This window comes from Grammomys surdaster, unplaced genomic scaffold, assembly GCF_004785775.1.
Source record: "Grammomys surdaster isolate TR1022 unplaced genomic scaffold, NIH_TR_1.0 126219, whole genome shotgun sequence".
NCBI classification, from domain to species: Eukaryota; Metazoa; Chordata; class Mammalia; order Rodentia; family Muridae; genus Grammomys; species Grammomys surdaster.
In genome coordinates, this window is record NW_021621022.1 from 8,686,315 (window position 1) to 8,713,754 (window position 27,440).

A 27,440-nucleotide genomic window follows, 5' to 3' on the forward strand; every position below is an offset into this window, starting at 1 on the left:
GTTCTTGGGGCCTGGGGGTGTGACTCAGTTAATAGAATGTGTGCATGCCATACACAAACACCCTTGGTTCGATTCCCAGCATCACATAAACCAGATGTGGTGGCAGGGACATGCCGGTACTCTCAACACCCATGAAGTAGCGGAGAGTTGGAAGTTCAAACCCATCCTTAGCTTCACAAATAATTTAAGCATTCTAACTATAGGAGACCCTGTCTCATAAAAGAAGGAGACGAAAGGGGAAAGGAGGGTAGATGATGGGAGAGAAGGAGGAACAATGGAAGGAAGAAAGAGGAAAAAAATGAAAGTTCTTTCACAAGAACTTACAAATTTGGCCACCATCATTGTGATGGAGTCCCTTGCCACTCAAGTCTCAGCCTGAAAAGTTTAATCTGATAAGTCGGAGTCTCCTGTCACAGAAAGAGTGAGCACAGATGACAGGAGGGCCGGATGACAGACAAGCAGGAAGGTAGCTGACAGGCACTAAGTAGGCACAAAGGCCCAGGCTCATCCTCGTCTACAGCCTTGGAAGTAGGCTGCCTGGCAAATTTGAGGGATCAGATGATTTATGGTCCTCCTATGGCTTCAACTAAGATCAACACACACACACACACACACACACACACACACATCCCTCTTCCAAGGCAACGTTCTATTCTGCCAGCCCACCAATGGTTGATGGCCTCTCTCTCTCTCTCTCTCTGCTCTCTATATTTCATAGAAAAGGAAAATAGGCACACATCCACCTGGATTCTTCTAATAATTCTTCAAGATAGGGAAGTTCTAGGGTCTCGAGAATGTCCCTGTGTGTCAGACTCATGCATTTCAAGGCAACTGGGACTGGGAAGGCAGGGACAGGCCTCCAATTCTGGCCATCCCCCAGAGCACAGAGTCAAGCAGGTACAGTGACATCCTTAGGCTTCCGAGTCAAGATTCTCCACCTCTGTTATCTTACTCATAGGATCTCAGTCCAGGATGGCCACCTTGACCCACCTGGGCGCAGGGACCTTGTCCTCAGAGCCCCCACAACATGGATTCCCTGGGACTAATTTCACAACCCAGCACTGAGTTTACTACACGTTTCAGATGAAGGTGTGTCGGAGCCGAGAGCATGCTTCTGCCCGCTGCGTGGGCGTCAAGTTCAATGCCTTCTTGTCAACACTTGAATGTGTTGAACATCACTCACAAGGGCATTCTTTAAGAAACCTATTAAGTTAATTACCCAGGCATTTTTCCCTCTCTTCCCCTATCCATGCATCTCACATAAGGCACACACACACACACACACACACACACACACACACACACATACTGGCTTTCTTCCTTTCTGAGATACTTTTGATGTAACTCCTCTCTTCTTGGCACAATAGCATTTTGTTTATTTCTCCAACAGTTAGTCAGGGTGGCTATGCTACACAGACCCACTCCTTTGCTCAGACGGTCTCAGGACCAAGTGCAGCTAAGACAGGGTTTGTGACCCAAGAGATGGAGGAGTGGTTTGCCTGCTGTCCTCGTTTCTAGCTAACCGACCACAAGAGTGGCAGTGACAAGGATGAGAACAGCCACGATGACACAGGAGTCCCCCAAGAGATGCAAGTCCATTGGCAAGCATTTACTAAACAGCAGCCCTGTGCCCAGTGGCTTTGGAAGACGACAATATTCCACTCAAAGTATTGTCTTATTAAAGATCATCAAACCAAGTGGGGAGATCGAGAGATCTGGGTTCTAGAATCTTTCTGCTATGAGTCCCTGGTCTTTAGATGCCTGGGTCATGAGTATGTTCCTTTGTTAAATACCCTAGATCATCAGTTATGGCCCTAGAGCATCGTAGGACTGTCGTTCACTACTCATCTATGCCCGCACAACTGCCTACAGCAACCTTCCTAGATGGGGGTGGGGGCGCTACTCAAGGGGAGGGGAAGGGAAGCATTGTTCAGACAGACTATAAACAGAAGCCACCTGGAAAAGTTGATCTACACACCATGCTAGATGAATGTCTGTAACCCTGGGTGATGACACTTCTGGGTAGGGAGACAGGTAGAGTTAAGACTTGTGACAGACAATGCTCTCCAGTTCAAACAAGTAGCTGTAGTATTTGTGCCACCATGACACAGATGGGAACTTCTCGAATTTGGATGGAAAACAGAAAGAGCAAAAGAGGGGGCTATAGAGACCTAGAAGGAGATACCATTCAACTAGACCTCAACCTCACTGTATCAGATGATATCAAGACTACTAACTTTGAAAAAAAAGAACCACACCCCATAGCTTTCTTATAAATACCCTACATAACCCCAAACCATTCCTGTGCCTTTCTACTTAGAAGGAAGCAAAAAAGGGGGGAGCAAATAAAGACCCTTAAGAGGATTCTGAGAGATGCACTTACCCACTTACCCATCTTGGTCTCCTGACCACAGACTGTTATTCCATTAGTCACCACAAGAAACCATCTCAACTCTCAGGCAGAAGGTCTGAATCCACAGGACAAAGAAGCATTGATACCATGAGGCCAATGCATAGAATCAGAGAGTTCAAGGAACCCAAGGGATCTACTTTCCTTTCCTTACCCCCAGGCAGCCCTTCTCCCAAGCCACTATAGCTTTTGGTGACCTGTCCTGTTTTGGGGTGTGTGGGAATGGCCTGTATATCTGGGCACATCAGGAACCTTGGACCTTCCAGAAGGCCTTGGTTACCTCAGGATGCTTTTGTTCCTAGGGAACCACAAGACTATCTACAGCCACTCCCACCCTTCCCCCTGCCTTCCCTCTGATTCAGGGCTGATGAAAGCCTGGTCATTTCTGACTCATACCCCAACTCTTCACATGCCCCTGGAGACCACTTCCATCTAAGTAAGGTCTAGGGCAGTATCATTGGAAGTTCGGAGAAGAGCTGGCTGAGGCCAAGGACTTGACCCTGAGCACCTCCAAGTTGGAAAATTGGGCTCATAAGCCCTCGCTGCCTTCTCCCCTGAGGCATCTAGCACAGTTTCACTCTGATGCAACACTCTAACAGGCAGGTTCTATGACACAGGAAACCAGAGGCCCAGACACCATTTCTGGGAGGAAGAGAGAAGCCTCTGTTGCTGTCCAGACTTTAGCCATGTTCCATCTAATGCTGATTTCTAGACCTTTCTCCCCTAACATAGGGCCCTCCCCTCAGTGGTTCATCAGACCTCAGCCCTAGACTGGGAACATGCCCCACACCCAAGCAGCCCGACAGCAGCTCTTTGTCAGGGACCACCATCCTTCTTGTGGATCTGGGAGAACCTATGGGCAGAGGCTTTGTAAAGAAAGGGTATAGCAGTGAAGGATAATAGTCTCCCTTTCCTATACCTGTCTACATGAAGTGCATGCATATCTGTAGGAGCTCACGTATGCTTGTTCTCCGTTATTCAAATTGAATTGGGACTCAAGTGTTTCATAAAGCCAGGGCCCAAGGTATCAGAACCGTTCACCCAAACTAGGATGCATTCGTGCATGCTCACACACACACAAACACACACACACACACACACACACACACACCCTTAGCACTAGGCCATGGCTCTTTGGGATGGCATGCTCAGTGACTGTGTGCACACACTCACACATTCCCTGAGAAAGCCCCTGAGGCCTCTGTGAGAAGGCTTTCCGGGAGACATTTATGGTTACAGAGGAAGTCTGAGCACTGTGAAGCAAACAGCCCAGGTGAGGGAACCTGCAGATGCCTGCCAGGAGCCGAGTCAGGTCGTAACCCTCTCACTGACTCTGTAGACTTCAGTCCGTTTCCTAGACTCATGCTGCTTGGTGAGACAGGCCTGGGTAGAAAACCGCATGTAAACACACAGATCAAGTGACTCAGCCAAGGTCATCCCTTACCAAGGCCAGCATCTAGACCTCTGCACCCTCTCATGAGTCTTGGGTTTGGAGGGAGAGCTGGACAAAGTCACTGGGGTGGGGTATAGCCTGGACAGTGCAGAGGGCCCTCCCAGAATGTCTCTGGAATGTAATGCTTGGTACCAGCATACACACACACACACACACACACACACACACACACACACACACCCCGAGCTGATGCCTAATGTAGTAACCACTGGCTCCAAGTGAGTCCTTCCATTTAGATAAAGTAAAATGAAGCCACCGTTGCTCTAAGTCCCTTCCTGGGTAGCACTAGCTCCCTATATAGTGCTGGATGAGAACACGGGGACACAGCTGCTCTGTAGGAGGGCACAAAGGAACACATTCTCACCATGGTAGAACACCGCAAAGGGCGAGGCTGACCTGGCGGGAGGTGAGTGGGAACCTAGTTCCCTCGAGGATCTGTTCCTAGGCTGTGGTCAATGATGCTGATGGGCTCTGGGCTCCATGAGAGGACAAGAGGATGAGGCAGAAGAGAGGGGGAGAAAGGGAAGACCAAGAGAAGTAGAGGGTGGCAGAATAGGGGAAATTGAGAGAGGAGACAGACCAGGAAGAGCTGAGGAGACCACTCTGAAGAGCTGCCTTCCATGACCGCACCAACTGGCTCTGGCCCCAGAGTGACTCACAGTGTCTCCCACCAACTACAGAACATATGTGTTTGCGTGAGGCCTTTGAACCTCTTTTTTTTTAAAAAAAAAAAAAAAAAAAAAAACACATCTCCCGCTACAAACTGACCACTCTTCCCAAAGCAGAGGGCACCGTGGCTCCATCACAGGGACGTCACTTCTTTTGGTATCCTTCTAAGCAAACATTTGAAAGACACCACTAGGCTGGACAAAGAGGATCACCCATGCAATCAGGAATGCCTAGCTTCACTCAGAGTTTCTTACCTAATGACTTGTACAGGCCCTGTCCTCTCCGGCCTTAGCCCCCTCACTAGTAAGTAGGGCTATGGTGATTATGAATGGCTCCGATGGCCATAGAACTCACGAGTAAAGCAGGCCCTCAGGGCCACGTGTTAGAACAAGAAGTGGTAGATTGACAGCGGGGTGATGCCCTGGAAGGTCTTCCAGAGAAGAAAGCAGAAGAAGGGACAGCCAGGTCTGTCGGTAGAGGCCAACACAGAGGGTGAAGGGGAGTAAAGGGCAGTTTAGGAAGGGCTTCTTAGAGGAAGCTGTGTGGATCGGAAAGGGAAAGGACACTCAAGCCAGAGAGCCCACACACCAAGCCGAACAGTAACTCATCAGCTCTTCCTGGTCAAGTCAAAGGGCACTCACTCAGGCTTGCATGGAGAAACCCCCGCCACTGAACCCTACCCCATTCCCTCACCAAATCTGACCCATAGCTCCACAGGACTCTGTCTCCAGTCAGATTACATGGGTAGAGAACAGACAGCGGATTCAGTATATCCCTGCCCCCTCTCAGCCCATGGCACCAAAGAGCGGCCCCTAAGTTAAACAAGCATTGCAAAAAACAAAAAACAAACAAACAAACAAACAAAAGAACTACCATCCCCTGTCTGGAAACCTTTTCTATCCCTGGGCCTGGCATGATGCAGGAGAGGTGTAGGAAGCTCTGACCCAACTACCTTTCCTCCTAAGGTTGCCAGAGAGATTCCACCAAAGAAAGGAGAAACCAGGCCTCCTCTCAGAACTGGTTCTCTTCATAAAGACCCTCCTAATGACAGGGGCGGTGGGGGGAGGATCCAAGATGGAAGCCGAAGCACCTTGGGCCGTGACTCAGGAGGCAAACATGAGCAGAAGACATGGATTCCAGTCCCAGCTCCACTGCCCACTGGGACTATGAGCCAGCTGTGAATTGCGGTCGATAGCTTTCTGAAAGGGAACATATGGCACAGTGGCACACAGGGACTGGAATCCTTGGGGTAGAGGACCTCTATGCCCTGCAGAGGCCGAGTGAGACCTACAGGTGCTTTGTTGGTCCCACTTTAGCAGAAAGAAGGCATAGAAAGGGAAGGTTGGCCTAGGGCACAGGGAACTTGAGTTCCTGGGATCCTTGGCCCTCTGCTGACTCCATTCATCTGCAGGTCACCTGGAAGCAGGGCTAGGCCAGCGCCTGCCTGGTCACATTGAGACTGCTAAGTCAGAAATGACCCTTGTTACTTGCTGTAGACTCTGCCATGGTGGCCTGTAGACATTTTCCAGACTGTGACCAGAAGACCTGAGTTAGGCAGTCCGTCCTCAGAGGCTATAGTGGCTTTGATGATGCCTATCCTATCTCCCTCAGGGGCTATGGCTTACCAAGATCCCCTGTGCACCCTTAGGTATTTATCTGTTGTAAGTGGGTGGGATGGCTTCCCATTTCATGGTACATGCTGGGAGATTTTATGTTCAATGGCCAATTTCTACTATCTCATGGGGGCATCGACTCACAAAACAGTCTGTGTGTGTGTGTGTGTGTGTGTGTGTGTGTGTGTGTGTGTGTGTGTGTGTATCTGTCTGCTCTCTCTGCCTCTCTCTCTCTCTCTCTCTCTGCCTCTCTCTCTCTGTCTCTCTCTCTCTTTCTCTGTCTCTCTCTGTCTCTCTGTCTCTCTCTTTCTCTCTCTCTCTCTCTCTCTCTCTCTCTCTCTCTCTCTCTCTCTCTCTCTCTCTCTCTCTCATTGAACTAGTCCTGGGAACACAGAGGCAAGTATCTCTTTAAAAATCCTCCCTGCATAGCAGGTCACACTGGCCTGGAGCCATAACACCCTAGGCTGTGATCTCACCAAACTCCAGGAAGCCAAACAGGGTCAGGCTTGGCTGGTCTAGGAGCAGGAGACCTCCCAAGCAAAACACAGGTGTTGCTGGTGATTCAGCAGGCCAGCCCCTCCCTCCTGGAGTCTAGTTCTTCTCAGGTGTTGGACGGAGACTGGCATGATTCAGTGAACCCCTATCAGTACCCAAGCAGAGGAAGGGGTGTGGTGCTACCTCTGGGCACTCACGTGCTTTCTGGGTCTCTGTTGGGTCCACAGGTTCTGTTCTTAGGAATCAGGGTGTAAGTTCTCTCCTCCTTTCATAATCCCTATCCAGTTCCTCAGGCTGAGCATTCTCAGCCATCGACCCAAATTCCTCAGGCTGTTGGTACCAGGTAAGGGATGGAGGAGGGACAGGCAACCTCCCAGACCAACAGTCCTCCTCAGCCCCCAACTCCATCTGTGGTCTGTGGCTGCCATCAGGCTCAGGGCCTCTCAGCACCCCCCACCCCAGATAGTCCCTTCTAGTTTGGGAACAGTGAGGATAAAAGGGTCCACGAAATGAGGGCCGTCATTAGCCTGTTTTATGAGAACAGAAATATTCATTACACCCCAACCCCGTCATTAGAAGCCACAGTGAGAGCTCTGGCCCATTCTTTATGGCAGTAGAAACTGAGGGGGTTTCTCCCCCAAAGGGAGTACCGCTTCTCCCTCTGAGGAAGATGTCCAGCCAAGGGGAAGGGAGGGCTGTAAACCTCAGTCTCAGGCCTGCTTCTTAATGCCCCTCCAACTCGCCAACATCCAGACACTGTGCAGCCCAAGACAGGTAGCATGTAGAGGGCATCAGAAGGACCTGTGGCTACTTGTAGAGGGGGTCCTGTTGAGGGCTGAGGAGTGACAGCTGCAGTCTGACACAAGAGAGCATTGCCATCCCAGTGCACAACCCTGTCCACCTTCATGTACCAGGCACCATGAGCTGACCTACATGGCTTCCTCCCCCAGAAAGCTTCCTTGTTCCCACCAGGTCCTCTGTACGTCCCCTTCTTAGCTCTGGGCACAGTTACATCTCTGTATCCTCAAGTCCCTATCACACTGTGAGCTATTTCAAACCAGACACTATATCCAGACACTAGCAGTACTTTAGAGTTCGGTAAGTCATGAACCAGGAGCCAAGACAGGGCATGTGGGCCTAGTCAGAAAGAGGACACTGTCCTAACCCCAATTCTTCTTGCTGCCCTTTGTCACAAGAAAGCTCTAGTGGCCTGACTGCCTTTTTAAGGCCTTAGCTAGCAGGTGGCTGAAAGCAAGCTGCCTGACCAACCTAGGAGGTGCCCTGCTCACCTGCTAAATTTAGCCCCTTTCTGTAAGTCCCATTGAGTGGATAGTTGGCCTTCCCTTTGAAACTGAACCAGAAACTTTGCACCAGAACCCATACCACTGTAAGGGAACACCAATAAGGAAATCTGAGGGGGTGAAGACCCACCTTCTAGAGACATTCCATAGCACCTCTGTCCAAAGGAACTGGAAGAGATGGAAAGCCAGTACAGCAAGTTGAAGCCCACCCCACTGACACAAGTCATCCAGGCTGGATGGAACATGGCCACAGCCCACAGAGAAGAGCCCATCAAATTAATCAATTGTCATTTGCATTCATTAAAGACCCCTCTGCCTTTGTGACAGTCAGTGTGGAGGTTTTTGTCTCACTTCCCTGTGGCCTAGGTATCCAAAACTCCTAGGCTCCTCTGCAGAGGCGGAGCATGCCCTGGACTAGTTACAATGGACTTTGATTGGCAGGAGGTAGGTTAAGGAGCCAGCAGATGTCCCTTGACCCCCTTTGGAGTTCTCTGCTGTCACCTGGTCCCCTTTCCTCCCATCTCCTTATGCCCCTCGGCACCATCACCTGGAAAGGCCAGGCCCTCCTCAAAGTTGTGCAAAGATTCATTTCAACACACTGAGACTGAGGATGCTCCCTCCACACAAGGGCTGGTTGCCAAACTCCACAAGCCGCCCTGCCCCCCACCCCACTCTTTGGCCTGCCAAGAAGCAGCCAGGGATCTCTTCATATGAACCTTCCCAGGGACCACTGACACTGAGTGGCCCTTAAGAAGTGTCCCCCTAGGTTCTCACAGGAGTGCCCCTCTCCCTGAGGTCATGTCAGTCCCCAACCATTCCAGAGACCTACAGGACCAACCGTGAGGTCAGGGTGGAGTGTGCTACCTTAGCCTGGGTTGTTTTTCTCATTGTAATTGCCAAGCTCCTGAGGTTGGCATTTGCCCGCTGGGCACTGTTAAGAGATGACACAATGGAGTGAGAGCAAGCCCGGGGCCTGACGGGAGACTGCATGGCCCCAGCCCCTGGCTGGGCTCTGGTGGGCCCCATTCATAATCCCCTGGGTCTAACAAACATCTGGTTTGTCACAGGCAGGCAGAGACTTGAAGGTCCACCACACAGGTTCCAGCACAACCAAGGAATGGGAGGGTATTGTGGTATCTGGTCAGAGATGGCACCCTGGACCTCTGGAACTGAGAGAACTGAGTGAGAACTGAGCAAGGAAGGGGGCAACAGTCCTCCTATTGCCACCAGAGAGGATCATGGTTCTCAGGGCCAAGTGCCTTCCTGAACCCCTGCACCTACAGCTCCTCCAGCCTGTAGACCCCCACTTTCCAATGGCTTCCCTCCCACACTGGTCTCTCAGGTCCATACCCACTTGGAGGACAGAAACACCCCCACATCTGTCACATAGAGTTGTAGAGAGTACTATCTGGGGAAGGATTATCCAGGGGGATCAAAAGCCCACAGATACCTTCATGTACCTACCAAACAGGGTGACCACCTCACCCTCAAGGCTTTAAAGACCCAAAACCCAGTGTTTCTAAGTAAGGTGACTGACCCTCTGCTGGCTGTCCCACCCTGTTTAAACCACCTTACTTGAAAGCCAGTCACCTTAAGACCTGAAGGCCAGCCAGGGCCTACCAAGGAAAGGCTTCTGGGGGGCCAGAGCCCAGAAAAGAAAGGAAAGTGGGACCCATCCAGGGCAAGAACATAGAGGGCTCCCATTTGCTGCCCCCAGATGCCTGCTGAAGAATCAGCCCCCCTTCCTGGGTCCAGGGACGCGTAGGGAGTCAGGACTCTGGCAGGTAGAATCCAGGTTGACATGTATACGAGAATCAACTCAGGTTGTTGAAGGATGGGGGATTGTTTGTTGCTTTAGACCACAGTGGAAATTGAGTCTAAACTCTTGCCTATTCCAGGCAAGCATTCTGTCACTGAGCCACATACACCCATAGCAACCCACCCCAATTCTTCCACTTTTAAAAACTTTTGAAACAAGTACACTACGTTGTCCAGCCTGGCTGTGAACTCAGTCTAATCTTCAACTTGTGATCCTCCTACATCAGCCAGCGGTGTTTACAAGCCTGCGACACTGGGACCAGCTCTCACCTCAGGTTCTTATTCAGAGAAGCTCTGGGACTTACTAGGCCTAGAGTGGAACCCCAGATGCTGCATTTCCTAAAGAGCTCCCAATCCCCGGGTAGGCTGCTAGAGACCTCTGTCAGTCTTTGGGAATGAGGACAACTGAGACTTGAATGGGACTTAGACTGTCTCTGTTTACTGTCACACTTTCTTGTGAATATCCTTTTCCCAGAGCCTTCATCCAAATCTTGCCTACACCTTCTCTTTCAAAAAGCTCTTGATCTTTCATCCCAGAGCTCCTCCTCTCCTCTCCTCCCTCCCTCCCTCCCTCCCTCCCTCCCTCTTTCCCTCCCTCCCTCCCTTCCTTCCTTCCTTCCTTCCTTCCTTCCTCCCTTCCTTCCTTCTCTCCTTCCTTCCTTCCCTGCTCACAGAGCATGACCTGGGCCTGGCTCCATTGACAGGAAGAGACGCAAAAGGCCGGATTACACTTTCTCTTCCCACCAGAGTTGCAGAACAGTACTTGGCCCTGCATGTCCTGCTTCTGGTCCTTTTGTCACCTGGTCCTCCTCCCTCACATATTTGCTCTCTACTAGGAAATAGATGCTGAGCATAGGCTCATTAAATGGACCAAAGAAGGCAGACAAAGCAGAGATAGGAACCCAAGAGCCTGGTTCCTACTGTTCTGGTTCCTCCATCCCTAATCCTTGAGGCCACAGTGGACGGTTCTTGATTGTAAGGCTTCTCACCCAGCTCTATACTCTAGCCCAGCCTGTGTGGCCCAACTTCAAGAGGGCCCCTCAGCTCTTAGATGAGAAACGGGAGGGCACAGTAGCCCAAAGATGGTTGACAGTTTCTGGCTGGCATCTGAAAGGGAATAGCTGGATTGGGGTGAGGAATGGAGAAAGCCAAATGAGGGAGGACAGAAGATTAGTGGGCATTGTGGACAGAGGGAGATTATGGGGTCAGAAGCTCTGCAGATGTAAGCTCCCAGGAAGCAATCACAATAGCTCCAGGAGCCTCCCAAGTTGGGGCCTGGCATTCTAGACATCAACCCAGCTAGGTTGTCACTCCTTAGGGGTCTGCTATGAAATAGGAAGCAAAAGTCTGGTAGGGTCACCTCCTCCCAGGGCATGAGTGCCCTCTTAGCTCATCTCTACACAATTCAGGGCAGGGATGGGGTGTCAGGTATGAGGTGCAGTCAGCAGCCAGAAAGACAGGGTTCTACAGGTGAGAGATGAACCCTGATAAGAGCCAGGGCTGAAGAGTGAGTCCTGCAGCTCCCTCTGATCTGGCTGGGCTGCCATTTCTCAAGCCCTGTTTGTTTTAGGGCTTAACTGCACTCCTTTCCTAATTACCTCCGGAGCCAGTATCCCTGCAGCCTCCTGCAAGCATCCAGGTAGGAAGGCCAAGGAGGACTAGACTTATGGGCCCATCTCCCAGCAAACCACTCCCCCCAACACACACACACACACACACACACACACACACACACACACACACTGCACCTCCCAACTGAGGCTTACCAGCCCTTAGACCCCAGAGCAACAGGCCAGCTCTGGGGCTACCCACAGACCTCTGTATCAGTCAGGTCTCTGTCCACACCCCCTGCCACTTTCCTTATTTCCACCATCCGTGCTGAAGCCTAGATGCCTGCCCAGCCCCTTCCATCATGCTGAAACTCTTACTGTACCACCGGTGACAGGCTACCTGGGAGAGGAGTGTATGTGAGCGAAGGTCGCATATCTGTGTACTAGTGAGAATGGAAGCATAGGGGTGTGAGTATGAGCATGCTAGTGTGTGTGAGCATGTGTGTATGTGTGAGTGTGTGTTTGCACATGCATATGTTCCTGTCCATGTGTCTACATGCATGTAAATTTAGAGACAAGTGTATGAGAGATTGTGTGTCGTGGTCGTGTGTGAACATATGTGGATGTGTGAACATAGTGTACATGTAAGCATACTGTATTTGCTGTGTTCAAGTCTATAAACATGTATGTGTATATGTACATATATGTATACATAGGCACCTCAATAATTTGTGTGAAATGAGCATATTAAGTATGCATGTTTCTGAATATTATATTTGTGAGTATGTGGGAGGTAAGCATCAGTGGATAAGTGTGATTATTTGTCTCTCTATATATGTGTATGTGTGTCTATGTGTGTTTGTGTATGTGTGTGTGAGAATGTGTATAGTCAGTGCAAACATGTAAGTACATATGAGTGTTATATGCATGATAAATATGTTAGGAAGTTGTAAGTTGGCCTGCTGGGTGAGTGTTTGTGTGTGTGTGTGTGTGTGTATGTGTGTGTGTGTGTGTGTAAAAGTGAGTGCATGTGAACATGGAGTTCACATATGTGTGTATGTGTGAGCACATTCGCATGTGTGTATGAACACACTGTGTGTCTGTACAGTATATGTGGCTATATGGGTGTGTGTAAGCTCATATGAGTACATACGTGAGTGTACTGAGTATGAGAACACATTGTGACTGAGTGCATATGTGTGACATAGGTATATGCTGAGTGTGGGGATTGTGAGCATCTTATCTCTCTAAGGACCCAGTCCCACTGGGACCTGATAGCCTCCTCAGCCCTACCCCCACCCACCTCACCCCCAGCAGCTGCCTTCAAGGAAGCCCACTCTCTGTGGCCTCTACTATCCCACAGCCATACCATTTCTACTGGCTGTTTAAAAAGTCCTGTCACTGTTCCACTTCCCTTCAGTCACTGAGCCATTTCTGGCCAAATTTCCACCAACTTCTGCTGTGTTGCCTACTGGGACTCTCCCTCTGATCCCCGAAGCTAGACCTCCAACAACAAAGCCCTCTCTTCCTCAGACAATGTCTCCTGCCTTGACCCTCTGGCGTGAGCCTCCTCCAGACCTGACTGCCTGACCAAGCCTCTGTGTTCTCTTGTATGTCAACAGTGTGCAGCCCCGTCGAATGGGGGTTGGGCATGGGCCAAAGGGTCAAAGAGTAAGAGAAGAAGAGAGACCAGGCTCAGATGGTGTCATTAAGAGATACTAATGCCCCTCATCAAGGCCTATTAATAAACATCATATACTGCTTGCTCCATAAGCCTGGGGGAAGCACGGGCCCAGCAGGACAGGCCACAGTCACAGTTGGGTAACCTCCAAGCCCTAGGCACAGGCATTAGCCTTGTGAGCCTGACCTGGCCCAGACACTTCTTGGGCCTGTCACAACTGAGGAGCGAGTGCAGGCAGCCACAGAGTCCCCCTCCCTCCACTAGCCTTGCATGAAGCTTCAGCAGAGAGCATGTTCGGTAATGACCCTTACACTTGGGCCGCACCGTGGGGCTTCGGGGCTCCATTTCCTAATTACAGCTACACAGTAACTCTGTGAGAAGCCTCAGCTGTACATCACCATCACTACTTAGAGGTACAGAGACCGAGACCTTTGAAAAATTGAGTGGCTCCTCAAAGTCGCGTAGCTAATTGGTAATGACACTGGGCAGAAGTCTGGGTGGCCCTGTAGCACCATCATGTTGGATGCCTGAGTCACCTGTCAACTGGATGTCTCCATTTTCTCCCCGTCTTGTGACTTCCAGAAGCCAGAGCAGAAAACATGGCTCCATAAGCTGGGTGGCAGGCCTTTACCCTCCAAGAGGACGCTCTCTCAGCCTCACTGCACTTCAGGGAGAAGTTCCTGCGAAGTAGGAGCTGAAGTGAACTAACTTATGCAGAAGTCCTGATGAGAAGTCTGCCCCTGTGAGGCTGTCCTGTGGCCTCCATATATACACATACATATATCCAACCAAGCACACGCGCACGCACGCACGCACGCACACACATACATATGCACAAAGTCAAAATAAAATAAATGTTGAGTACCTTTGTAGCCTTCAACAAAAAAAATTTAATGTATGTAGAAGAGAGGTGTTTGGGGTCCCAGGTCCCAAGCTCACATGCTGGGGTGGGGGAGCCACTGATAATGGAATCCAGCTGCTTCCCTTTTGACCTTTGGCAAGACGGGGAACCAGAACCCAGCCTTACCCAGATCCCCTCTTGACCTGAGAGACAGCTCAGCCAGCTAGCTCCGATAACCCTCCTGGGATGGCAGCTGAGTCTCTGGAACACAGAAAGGCTTTGCTTTGCCTAGGACCTGTGAACTCAAGGTTCAGCATGCTGATGCCTTGGCCTTCCACAACCTGATGTATTTCCTGCCATCAGAGCCTGGCCTCTCCCTTGTGTGTCCCGTCTCCTCTTGAGTCTCTTTCAGGCATGTATATTGGTGGCTGGCTCCAACCAGTGGCCCAGTCTAATGCCACCTTCCCTGTCCCTTCCATGCTCCCACACCGTTCAAGTAGTTTGTTACTAACTCTTCCCATCTCTCTCACAGAAACCACGTGAGGGAAGGATTTGTCTCAGCTGGTAGTTTCAGTGGAAGTAGTCGCCATGGTAGGGAGGCATAATGGTTAGGGCTACAGATCCTCAGATTTTGGTGACTTAAGAAGCAAAGAAAACAAAAGTGAAGCACATAGAAGTTTCAAGGCGTGGCCCATGGGCACCAGCTAGGTACCATGTTCCAAAGGCTCCACAAACTCCCATAGGAACACCACCCTCCAGGGACCATATATATATGTTCAAGCACACAGCCTGTGGGGGACACTGCAGATTTGCAAAATAGCAGGCAGATTTCTCAGCGTGAGCTGTCCTTCCCTCCCTTGTTTTGGCCACTGACAAAACACTACCACAAAGCCTTCAGTGCTCAAAGACTAGTCTCCTCACCATAGCTTTCTCGGCTCATGCTCACTTCTCCCCCCTACTATGTGTATCTTCTATCATCTGAGCACTGCCTCAGGCCTCAACTACCACAGTCGTTTCTTTGTTAATTTGTCTATCTGCTCCTCTGGAGCACAGACTCCAGAATACCAGGGTCTGTGTCTTGTGCTCAGCACAGAACATCTCGTCTATCCATTCATTTTTTCCCCATCTCCCCAGCCATCATCCCACAGGCCCAACTCCATGCACAGTCAGTGTCAAGTGAGCAGGGCTTGCTGAGACAGCACTTACACCTCCCATGGCCTGGAACCCGAGGCTGGGGCTACCTACCTTTTCAAGCCACAGACAACCTTGACCTTGGCCTTGGAAAATATGCATATTAACCCAGTGTGATAAAGAGTAGTTACGCTTTGGGTGATGTTCCCCTTATCCTTGGCTACTACTTCCTAGAAGAGGTAAACCATTCCCCTTCAGCTACACCTCACCCAGCCTACCATAGTATCTGAAGACCTAGATTTAAAACCTAGCTAGCTCAGAATCAAAACCCAGGGGTCCTATTGTCAATTGGTGTCAAGGTACCAGAATCTGCTGTCCGTCCATTGGTCTGCTCTAAATATGGTATTCGCCATCCTGTCTCTACTGCCTATGAGGGCAGGGGGGAAAGACCTGACAAGTCTTTGATCTTGACATATGTTGAAGGAAACAGGTGTGCAAAATAATTGGCCATCTTACACCCTGGGGTCTAGAAGCACTCAGTTGACAGGAGGCCTTAGATCTTTGTATCTGCATCCTACTGTTTCCCATGGGCTTCATTCCACCTGCCCCAGTGACCAAGCCCCAGGGCAAGAGCAGGCCATGGGGTTAATTGACTGGAAGGCTTTCCCTTAGAGTAGGCACCATCTCTAGAGCTGGGTCTCCTCCAGGCTGCCATTTGGTGGCCTGGCAGCCACAGCCCCTGGGGATCTCAGAGCCTGGGAGCTGTCAATGCCTTCCACTCACTTAGCCCTTGTTAATTGCAGCATACACAGATTGCTGGGTAGCACTTTCCAGTGTTGTGCCTTTTCCTGGCTCCTTTGCCACTTGGCAGCTTGCAGGCAGCTGTGCAAAACAGCAAGGAGCTTTCTCATCCCGTGCCAGTGTCAGGGAGTCTGGACTCTGTTTCTAGTTTCCCTTTTTCTGGTGTTTTGTTTTATTTTGTTTTGTTGGTGTTTTTTGTTTGTTTGTTTTTTGTCTGTGTGTTTGTTTTGTTTTTTGATTTTTGTGGTTTTGTTTTGTTTATTTGTTTGGAGGGTTTGTCTTTCTCCATTTTCTACACAAGTATTCCGTTTCTCCTGCTACACTTCCTTATCTCTCTGTGCCTTGCCTTTCAAATTTGGGCCTCTTTTGATACCCTCCACTCTCCCTGAAATGGAAAAAAGCAAAAAACAAAAACAAACAAACAAAAAAACCAATGAAACTTCCCTCACTGCCAGAGGGAATCCTAGTGAGGCAGAAGTGATTGAATCCTCCTTGTAAACGAGAAGAGGTGGGTGAAGAGATTAAACCATCTCCTGAGCACTAGAGGAAATGTGCATGACTCTCTCCCTGGAGGTCAGGTAGCCCGAGGACCTGGAGCTCTGCAAGGGTCCCGAGTGGGTGGCTAGTTGCCTGTAGATAATTGCAGCAGAATAAGGCCAGCAGGACAGCAAGCCTGCTGGGACCTGCAACAGCCAGGCCCCCTTCCACGCCCACCCATTCAAGAACCAAATCAAGAGCTGAGCCTTTATCTGGTAGACTTTCTGAGTGAGGTAAAGTGACAGGTCTCAGAGAGGACAGCACACAAGTGTCACTTGTAAGGAGAGGAAATAGAGGGTGTAGATGAGGAGGCCTGAGTAGGGTAGCAAAGGGCAGAGGAGCAACATCCCTGCCCACCTACTGTGTGCAAGATATCACAGGGGGCATCTGAAGCTAAAGCAGGAGGTGGTCCTTGCCCTGGAAGCTAGAGACAGACAGACAGACAGACAGACAGACGGACGGACGGACGCACACTTCCAGCACCATGCTTTTTAACCTGAGACAAATTATCCAGAAGCATTTTAAGATGTTTAAAGTCTTCTTGGTTCCTGTGGCTCTCAGTCAAGCCCCAGCTTTCTCTAAATATCTCCAAGTTCTAAGCTAGCTCAACAGGGGAACAGTGAATACAAAGAGGGAAGCCAGCAAAAGGAAACTTCACATCTACAAATACAGAGACACCCATGTGCTCCCAGAGTTCAGAGCCTTCTCTGCAGTGAGAGTCATTTGTGCTAGGGCCAGAGTGTTGTCCAGTTGTAGAGTGCTTGGAATTCGTATGCCAAGTAGCCACGTGTGTACCCAGCATCCTACGGCATACACACGTTTGCATTCACATCAGTATGTGCACACGTATACACATAAGAGCAACTACTGCTCTTACATCCTGCACACACAGGGTCTACCCTACAGAGACGTTTGCCACAGCTCCTCACACCTTGGATACCCACAGAGAATAGATTCCCTTTCCTAGGAAGATACTGATTGTGGAAAAAAAGTTGCTTCCCTGCACCATCTGTTCTTGACACTTAGGTGAGTTCCCGAATGTCCCCCAAGTATATGACACAAACTCACCTAAAGGGACCCTAGTCCTGCCACTCTGAAAAGCCCATCTTGGCTTCTGACCCTTGTTCCTGAGGGTCAGAAATCCACCCGCATCTATGATATTTGTAATTTCTATAATTATTTTTTTAACTAAGCACTTAGAAAAGTTCTTGTAAAACAATTCAATCTGTCTTCAGGTACAAAAAGGGAAAGAAAGTTAGGCTGGGTTTGCTGGGTCTCAAATAAGACCAAGAACACCTGGGGTCTACCACAGCAGGTGGAGCCAGCAGGTCGGGGGCCATCAGAAAGAGGAGAGAGATGCTGGGGCTCTCAGTGGTCCCTGGCCTCTTGCAGGTCCTTCTTCAAAATTGCAAGTATAGTGTCTGTGCCACCCCCACCAGGGCCCCTTCTTGGCCCAGCCTCTAGAGCAGAGCTGGCCTTGCTCAGCATCCCTCTCATATTCTCCTACTGAGTCTGGACCATCCTCCAACATTCCAGCTTTCCAGCCTGGATATGATTTTCTACCATGATATTTTAGGAAAGCTGGGATGGAATGGGATGGGATGGGATGGGGTGGGGTGGGGTGGGGTGGGTGGGGTGGGGTGGGGTGGGGTGGGATGGGATGGGAGCCATTTCCATTGTAGCCCCAGGTCTCCAGCTACTACTTGGTTCCGTTTGGTTATGGGTTAGTATTTAGCCCAACTCCCCACACATGCTAAGCACCCCATTCTCTTGGGCTACACCCTCATCCGATGCCCATGTGTCTAATAATGGCTGACTGAAAAACAATGCTTACCAGTGAGGCAATGGGATTGCCAAGACATCATGAAAAGGCACAAGGCAGCCATATGGGCTAAAAGGTGTGAGCCCTCGATTAGTCGGCCTTGGGAGTCCCAGGGTCCCTTAGTCCCCATCACTCTGGCGCTCTCCCACCCATTACTCAAATGACTTGAGACTGTTAGTTTAGCTTCTCTGGGTTCCAATTTTCTCAAGCGTTTGGAGTTCAGCTTCCCCTACTGGTGTTGACCCCAAGGTAGGAAGGTCAGCCCCTTCAGGATTAACCTGAGGAGGGAGTACAGCTTAAGGACACTTAACCATGCTCACCCAACCCAAGTAAGTCACACTCTCCACTCACTGAATATGGGTCCCCCACTATCATGTTCTACCCTTCCTGACAGCAAGAGTGGCTTCTATCTGTAGGACCAGCTTAGGCTAAATGTCCTTAACACCCAGAGCAACACAGGCACAGAGAGGCAACAAGGGAGGAAGGCAAGAAGGGCAGAAGGCATGATTCTGTAAGCCCAACCCAAGGGTTTGCATCCAGTTTTTGCAAAGAACCCCTAGCTAGTGAGAAGATACTCTCAGGGTCTGAACAAGGCTTCAAGTCAGACTTTCCACTTGGGCTCAGCTCTGATTCCACAACAGCAGCTTCCTGGCCCATAAGGCCCAGCCCCAACTCTCACTGCCTCCTTGCCCTCTCTGGAGGAGAGAAGCCTGTTTATTGCTCTGGGTGGGACCCAAGCCCATAGGGAATTGAAAAGAAATGGCCTGGCCTAGGTTGCTATTGTTTGGTTTAAACAAACTACTGGCTGGGCTGCCTTGAAGCAGAATGAGGGGGAGGCCAGAGAAAAGAGAGCAGGCTGCAGGGCTGCTTTCCGGCCTCCTCCCCACCTTGTTACGGGTAGTCAAGAGAGCTATTTTAGGAGGGTGCTTCTAGGCGTCTCTTGGGTCCTGACCTCCCCTCCTGGAAGGGCCAGGCATTGAAGAGAAAAGCCTCCAGGCTCCAAAACTCCTACCTTCGCCCTCTCCCACCTCAGCATCAGCCTCTCAGCTTCTGGACACATCTGGGTCTGATGCCAACCCAAAGTGGAGGAACTAAGAAATTGCACCGAGAAAGGCACCCAGGCAGGCTGCCATGGGCATCAGATTCTGCAGGAATAGGGAAGGGAGAGAAGGAAGGAAAGAGGGAGGGAGATACATGCATGCACATGAGCATGCGCATGTGCATGGGCGCGAGTACACACACACACACCCACACACACACACACACACACACGTGCGCGAAGGATAGGAAGAGAAGAAAGAAGATGCAGTGGACTTATGGTAGAGGATTCTGTCCTTCTAGCCTGCTGACCCTTCTCCCAACTAAAGATGACCTAGACCCTTATAGTTGAGCCTAAGGAAGGGGCGTGGGCAAGGAGACCCACAGTGAAGAGTGGACAAGCATAGCCTAAAGCAGAAGACATTAAGTGCCTACCCACCCCACCCCCATCAGTGTCCCTTCTTGGTCCTAGAATGGGCACTTAGTTAACCAGGGTACAGCCCTCCCCGCCCCCACCATTCCTCCACCCTGTCTCCACTTTCAGGGAGTGAGAGGCATAGACTGCCCCCAGGAAGGACTGGGTGGAAAGGGGGCCAGGGCACAGTTAGGTGTTGGCAGAATCAATTAAGAACCACACTAATCACCATCATTAAGGCTATAAAACCCCACACCTAGGGGCCCGCAGGGCTCCCTGGCATGGCCTGGGGCCCCGAGCTGTGGCACAGACCCAGGGGCCTGGTTCCAGTCTCTTTCATCTAAGCATCCACCAGTCCTGCAAAAACAATAATTAGTTACCCGCCTCCGGGAGCAACTCATTATCCCACAGACATGGAGTGGAAGGAAGGAGGGCAGAGGGAAGCAGAGAGAAACTGAGGCTAGAAAGGTGGCCCAAAGCTGTGGCTGGGTCCAGTTAAGGCAGTCCACTCTCTCCCCACCCCCACCTCGACCTCCCTTTGCTTCCTTGCCTCATAGGCTTAAAAGGTCCAGAGGGAGCATAGTCCTCCCTCCTACAAAACCGAGTTAACTAGCCAGCTGCTAAGGACAGCCAGGCCGAGCACCCCACAGTTACATCCTGCACCCAATCTCAGATGCAGATGGTGGTCCTGAGGCAGCCCTTGGGGAAGGTCCCATTCAGGATCCCTCAGAGATCAGGTATCTGTTCTTTGCCTCCAGGACACCTCCCACCCCTTGACACCCTACATCTAGTCTCCTCTCCCCCGGGGATCCCTGAAGCACCATTTTCCATCTCCAAAGTCCTCTCCTAGAGGCAGCCACAACCCTCTTCCATCCTGCTCCCAGAGAAAGGTCAACGGCTAAGGACCCAGAGGGCTTGCTGAAGCAAGAGTCAACCTTTACCATCACTACTCAGAAAGTAAGCCACAGTCTTTCCTGTTTCTCCTTTTAGGGTGCTGACATGAAAAGTGGGAATATTCGTGGCAATACAATAACAGGTGAGTGGGTTCCTCCAGCTCCTCTTCTCTAGACAGGACATTAATGACAGATGTAAGAAAGAGTAATTGTAACACTGACTCACAATGTGTACAAATACCAGCTATAAAGGTCCCCTGTAGGTTCTGATGTCATAGCATTTTTTTGGACTCAGGGTCTCATGTATTCCAAGATGGCCTCAAATTTGACATAGTTCAAGAATGATACTGAACTTCTGATCCTCCTGCCTCTGTCTTCTAAGTTCTGGGATTGCAAGCATGCACCATCATGCTTGGTTTATGCCAAGCAGGTGATGGAACCCAGGGCTTCAAGAATGCTAGGCAAGTGCTCTACCAACTGAGCCATACCTCCAGCCCCAGGGTCTAATTCTAAAGAAGCTGAAGTGTGGGTTAGGGGTGGAGAGAGGGCTTCCCCCTTGTCATGTAACTGGGAAAACAAGAGGCCAGTCAAGAGTCTAGCTCACTATATCCTTGGGTAGTGCACTCATTGGTAGGGCACTCATGACCAAATTCCCCAGACCCCCAGACCTCAGATTCCCTCTGAGGTCCCCATCCCCAAGGTGTGCCTTAGATGCTCAGGTGATGAGTTGGCCACAGACAAAAGACTGAATACAAATGGTCCCACACAGTCTGGAAAGCATAGGCACAGTCTCACTTTTCAATTTCAGCTTTCTCGTCATAAAAAATGAACCTTGATGGAAGGAAGTTGTCCACTGTACACCTAGCCAACATGTGGGGTACCCAATGCCCACTCCCAAATCTTCATTTCTGGAGGATTTGAATGGGAGGTCTTCAGGAAATCCCTAGCAAGAGGGGTAAACTCCCCTGGAATTAAATTCTTAATTTCCGTCTTGTCCACAGAGAATTCTGGCCACCTGTCTTTGGCCATGAGGAATATACCCCAAACCCACCAGCCTGGACAGAAGCCACCAGATTCATCTGCCTTCCACACACCCATTTATAAGAAGGGACAATCTTTTTACACCCCATGCTCAGAAATCTTTCTTAGCCCTAGAAGTGTTTGTGAGGAATCCCTAACTTACCAAAATTCAGAAGCTCCAAAATAACCTCAGAATACTGGCATGCTGTCACCTGTTCCCTGGTAGACCCCAAGCCACACAAATGCACATGACTCTTGGCACACTTTTTTCCTTTCCCCCATTGTACACACACACACACACACACACACACACACACAATCTGATCTGATCTGTGATGGGAAAGATGAACAGTCAGTCAGGAAATCCCCTGGCTCTCGGTATGCTGGTGGCCCAGTGGCTGGAAGCACTCTATGAGAAACACTTCCAACAGTGCCAAACGGTCATTCCCTCTTTTGTCTCATGGTTAAGAGAGGAAAAGAGAAGGAGGGTCATGATCAGCCAGCGTTCCCACCCACTAGCATCCTCCTTGCAATCATCCCTTCCCTTCCCTCCCCCCCCCCCGCCCACCACCACCCCCAACCCAGGAAGACTCTTGGCTCCAGCTTGTGTATCCTCCTTGAGAAGGGAAATGGAGAGAGAACAGTGGGAAGGGGCAAAGCAACACTGGAAGGAGTTCCGGCCTAGAAGACCTAGGCCAGGACAACCAAGTCCCCAGTTGCTGCATGGGCATGGGACAAAGAGGATGGCTGCCTTCACCCTATGACCTTACCCTCCAAAACAGCCAGCCTCCAAGAGGTAGAGTGAAAGGGAGAGAGTCTTCTCCTCAGTTCCCTGGGATTCCCAGCTTCTACAGTGCCTCTGATCAAACCTTTTGAACCCAGTCCACCCACCCTGGTAAACACTTCCAGATCTTCCCAAACCAGCCAAGAAACTGGCCTCTTTAGGGATTGATTTCATAAGGAAATGCTGAAAAGAATATTAAAACCCACTGCCAAACACACTCATAGGGGAAGATGGGTTTTCTCTTGAGGCAGAGAATCCATCTGGATAGACTAAAACCAAAAACAGAACACCACCAACACTCATCTACTGGCCCAGAAAGGCCTGGGAGCCTCAACCCTTTTTGCCAACCTGAAGCCCCACTCCCAACAAAAACACCCCTACTTATCCCAAACATATACCTTAAATAAAACACCAAAAATGAGATCCCACCAAGCATAAGTCCTAATGGGGGAGGGAGTGGTGAAATGGGTGTGACTTCATTTGGATGACCCTAGGAAGGTCACCAGGGATGGAAAAACAAAGGTGATTTTTTTTTTTTAAAGAGCTGTCAGGAGATGCTGCAAGCATGATGGTGAACCCCCTCATGTCTCTTGTCCTTTTTCCTACAGACTACCAGCCTCCTACCCCACCACCGACCACTGGTCTACACCGCTACCAGTTCTTCGTCTACCTTCAGGGAGACAGAGACATTTCTATCCCAGACGGAGAAAGCCAAGACCGAGGTGAGGCCTTACAGACCTTCACACTGAAGCTAAGGTAGATTCTGGGGCAGGACCAAAGTTGTGTGTCTTCACTGGAAAAATCAGAACTTTGACTTCCACCCATGAGCCTTGGAGGCTGAGGCCAAAGGGCAGTATTTCTTGTGAGTGATTGGGATGAATGTTCTAAAGGAGGTTTTGGCTTCAGATGTGGTCTCCCAGAAGTAAACACATCAGCCAAGGAGCACCCCCAAAACTTTGCATGGCATGTACAGGCAACTACCCTACAACACCTCAGCAAGTAATTGTGCCCTATAATTGAGGCCAATCTGGGCAAGAGTACCCTGGAATGCCACCCTGCTGGTCTGTCTTCATTGGTGGTTAATTGCTTGGTCTGCCTTGCCATCTCAGTGATGGAGCAAAAGATGTCCCCAGCCACGCCCCTCCCCCAGCTTCTCTGAGCACTCCTCCTCAGACACTGGAGAGGACACATTTCCACAGCCTTCTCATGGCTAACATAGCCTGCTTGGCCTCAGTCATAATACCAGCAGGGCTGGGGTGCAGATGAGACTGACTCCCAGACAGGCTGCAGGTAACTTACTATATGAGCCTTAGATTTCTCTTTGAGAAAATGGGAACACAGTGGTCCCCCATGCACTCTGGTACCTCCCAGGTTTGGAAAGGGAAGGTCCCGAAGAAGTCACAGGTGTCAGTGTAAGGGCACATAAACACACACGCCCCAGGCTGTGCAAAGGTGAGTGGCAAGACAGATATAAGCAGCCATTTTCTCTCCCCCAGTGACCCCAACTAACTTCTACCCACTGGGAAGCCAACACAGGTATTGTCACATCCCCTGTGCCTGAGGCTCCAGAGGTAAGGAGCTGAAGCCCAGAAAAGGCCTGGCATGCCGGTAGTGTCCTTTAGATGTGTGCCAAGTGAAGGTGGGGGTGGGGGTGTGGATGTATCAGTCACAAAAGACTCGGCCCCTGGAGCCAAGACAGTGCCACCTTTCCACTCATGACCCCTCCCAGGTGCCTTCAGCACTTTGCCAGCATACAAGTCTGTTTAGACAGCTCTGCCAAGGACACACTTTTAAATCTGGACATCAAGTGTGAAGAAAGGGAAAAAGAATGCACCTTGGCCCGATCAAAACAAGACTTCTGTTTCCCTAGCTTCCTGGGTACCAATCTCACCAAAATGACAGGAAGCTGCCGAGGCTCAGTAGCTGCCAGGTACCAAGAACTGAAGCCTTCTCTGTAGTTCCCACCCATTCTATGGGACGCTGGTAGACTAAAGGAGTAGGTCAGCACTCTAGCTCAGACCCCAGGAGCCTAACACCAGTGCCTTGAGTAGGGAAATTCTCCGAATGGGCTCATGCTAAGAAGCTGGCTTTCTTACGGCAGGATAGAAGTGAAAGAGAGCATCAGAGGATGCCAGGAAGAACAGCAACCAGGGCAGGAGATGAAGCGGGCAGCGTGTGCCCAAGACATTACCTTTCTCTGCTGAGACAGGGTCCCTGATATAGGACCATAGCCTCACAGTCATGAAGCACACTGACTGGGTCAAGTACTCAGCCAAGGCTGCCTCCCCTCCTAGGACAGACAGCAAGGCAAAAAAACTGCAGAACCATGGGGCCTGGAACCATTGTTAACCAGTTTGGATCTTCACCAGAACCGTCATTCCTTACACACTCACTCGTGCACCTTGCGTGCATCCAAGCAGAGAAAGACTCCTGTAGCTTTCTCTGCTGCCAAAGGTTCTGGCCGTACCGGGATGTACTTCCATGTGCCCAGCTTTGTGCGAAGAGAAGACAGGTCCCAGAGCCTACGGGATTTTCCCTGCCCTCAAGGAGCTGACAGTCTAGTTTAGAACTGATTAAATAAGAGTGCAGAGCAGCTTATTATTAAGTCCTTAATTGTGTTGTTCTGATTGCAAGGACACAATAAAACCAAGTGGACTGGGGATGCAGCTCTTATCTTCCTGGGGAACAGGGGATGTAGCTCTTATCTTCCTGGTCTCTTTTTCTCCAGGCCAGTATCCCGTCTTCATCCAAGTAGAGAACAAAGAAATCTTTCCGAGGGTTAGAAAATCTTGCTTCCACTTTCTATCTGGCGATAATCGTCTTGGGGGGGGGCTCAGTTTCCTCTCCAGATAGATGAGGTTTGGCAGCCAACCTACAGGCATGGGAGCTTCATGGAGGAGACAGAAGAAGACAATCTGAATGCCTGAATGAGTGGGCTCTTGGCTCTGGAAACTAGAGATGCAAAGTTTATTTGTTTGTTTGTTTGTTTTCAAGTAAGAAAATAGAAAGTAAGCTGAGTGGTGGGGGTGCACACCTTTAATACCAGGACTCAGAGGCAGAGGCAGGCTGACTTCTGTGAATTCAAGGCTAGTCTGGTCTACAGGGCAAATGTCAGGACAGCCAGGGCTGCACAGAGAAATCCTATCTGGAGGAGGGTGGGAAGAAGAAAAAGGAAGGAAAGAGAGAAGGAGAGAAGGAGAGAAAGAGAGACAGAGAGAGAGAGAGAGAGAGAGAGAGAGAGAGAGAGGGAGGGAGGGAGGGAGGGAGGGAGCGGGGGAGGGAGGAAGGAAGGAAGGAAAAAGAAAGAAAAAGAAAATAGAGAATAAGTAGAAGAAAGCTCATGGGCATTCTCAAAGGCCCACCAGAAGCATGGCACTAGTGGGTAAACCATAAGGAACCAATACAGATTGTTTGTAGGAGAGGCAGCACATGAAAGCAGCTTCTTAGAGACAAGCAATCTGAATAATCAGAGAGAGGGGCAGAAGGCCGCCAGAGGTGTGCTGGTGTGAGATGGTGAGAGGCCAGCAGAGACGGACCCAGGGCAATTGCAAAAGCAGAAACTGCCGTGGCCCTTGCATAATTTCAGAGTGTTGCGAGCTTGGTACACTGTGCTTGGGAACTCATGGAGCCATAGGCCAAACCAACTCTCAGTCAGGGCACAGGTCCCTGCCAATGAACACAAGCCCCAGGACTTGCCATGATCTAGTTTTCTGTCCGTAGGATTAGAGCCATGAGAGATGCAAGTATGCTAGCACCAGTGCTGGATCCCCCCAGGGTGACCGGGCAAGGACAGCTTCCAGAGGCTGAAGGGGAAAGGTGAAGTTCCGGGAGTTAGGCAAAGGGACATCTAAAGAGACAGCTGGCTGAGCCAATGAGCTAGACAATTATAAGAAATGTTTGCAAGGCAGTTTTGAAACTGAAGTAATCTAAAGGTCTCCAGTGTGACACCGGGTACAGTCCATTTAAAAAAATAATAATGTAGAACCAATTGTGTTCGATTGCTCCTCCTATTCAGAGCCTTGTCCTCCTTGGAACTCGTGTGTATGTGACAGGCTGAATTGCCATTGAAGCTGCCATAACTGATAATGAGTGTCAGGTGGCATTGTTCAAAGCCAGGAGGGTAAGACCCTCCTCCAGCTTCTGCTCTGTCCCGTGACTCGGTATAAATACACGTACTCAGAGAATAAGGACATTCACACTCTCAATCACTGTGTGACCTTGGACAACCCACCTCACAACCAGGCACCTTGACTTCTATCTCATCAAAATGGAGCGAGTTATTCTACAGTGGGATGCCCCGCTGGAGGGACATGCTCCTAAATCCACTCTTCCTTCCTGAGTTCCACCATGCGAATGAGCAGTGACAGGGCTTGCCTGAAGGGACCAACCCTAGACATTTCTAAGTGAAGGTTTCCACAGGGAAGACCAAGAGGGACTCAAGCTACCCTGATCTAGTTAGAAAGTCCTGTGGTGCCATGAAGCCACTCCTGTGCCACAGCCCCTTTCTCTCTTGTCATGACTGTCCAATGTACTCTGCACCCCCTGGGGCAGTGCCACATGCTAAGTTGTGCTCAACACCATGACCAGTGCTGACGGGACAAAAGAGAACTGCCAGTCTCTGTTCTCACGGATGTGTGTGTCGTCCTGCTGGACCTAAGAAATGGAACATGCAGATTACTTTGGAGAAGATATCCAAATGTACGAAGTATCCCTAGGACCCTTGAAGCCATTCCCTCAGACAAGGGCCAGTCATAGTTTATAGACATCATCCCAAAGGCCATGTTTTGCCCAGACTTGGAGCTAGAGGCGATTTCTGGCCTAGGATGTACTGGACTTTTACTCTCTGCTTCCCAATGGACTGCTCCTGTCCTAGCTACACACACACACACACACACACACACACACACACACACACACACAGAGAGAGAGAGAGAGAGAGAGAGAGAGAGAGAGAGAGAGAGAGAGAGAGAGAGAGAATATTACACACACATGCACCTGAAGCCTGAGACATAGCCTCGGCTAATCTGTGATTCTCCATGGTTTTTCTATACCTTTTTCTTAGCAGCAGCCTTGATCTTGACATTTCCACTTCTATATTCTAGAGGAAAGAGCTGACCCCATAGCAACACACACACACACACACACACACACACACACAGAGAGAGAGA

General features: G+C 50.2%; 1 protein-coding gene and 1 long non-coding RNA gene across 4 annotated transcripts in view; one reads left to right on the forward strand and one right to left on the reverse strand.

Moving 5' to 3' along the window:
* The window catches only part of Pebp4 (phosphatidylethanolamine binding protein 4), a 216,133-nt gene that overhangs the window by 182,295 nt on the left and 6,398 nt on the right, over window positions 1-27,440 (forward strand). The window contains exons 5-6 of the mRNA XM_028758753.1: window positions 20,566-20,611; window positions 22,881-22,994. Of these exons, the coding sequence (XP_028614586.1) occupies window positions 20,566-20,611; window positions 22,881-22,994 (160 nt within the window). The remainder of the gene's footprint in view (window positions 1-20,565; window positions 20,612-22,880; window positions 22,995-27,440) is intronic.
* Window positions 24,868-27,440, reverse strand: part of LOC114613453 — a 15,412-nt gene continuing 12,839 nt past the window's right edge. For all 3 annotated transcript variants that reach the window (XR_003710179.1, XR_003710180.1, XR_003710181.1), the window contains one exon: window positions 24,868-25,159. This is a non-coding gene — a long non-coding RNA (uncharacterized LOC114613453). The remainder of the gene's footprint in view (window positions 25,160-27,440) is intronic.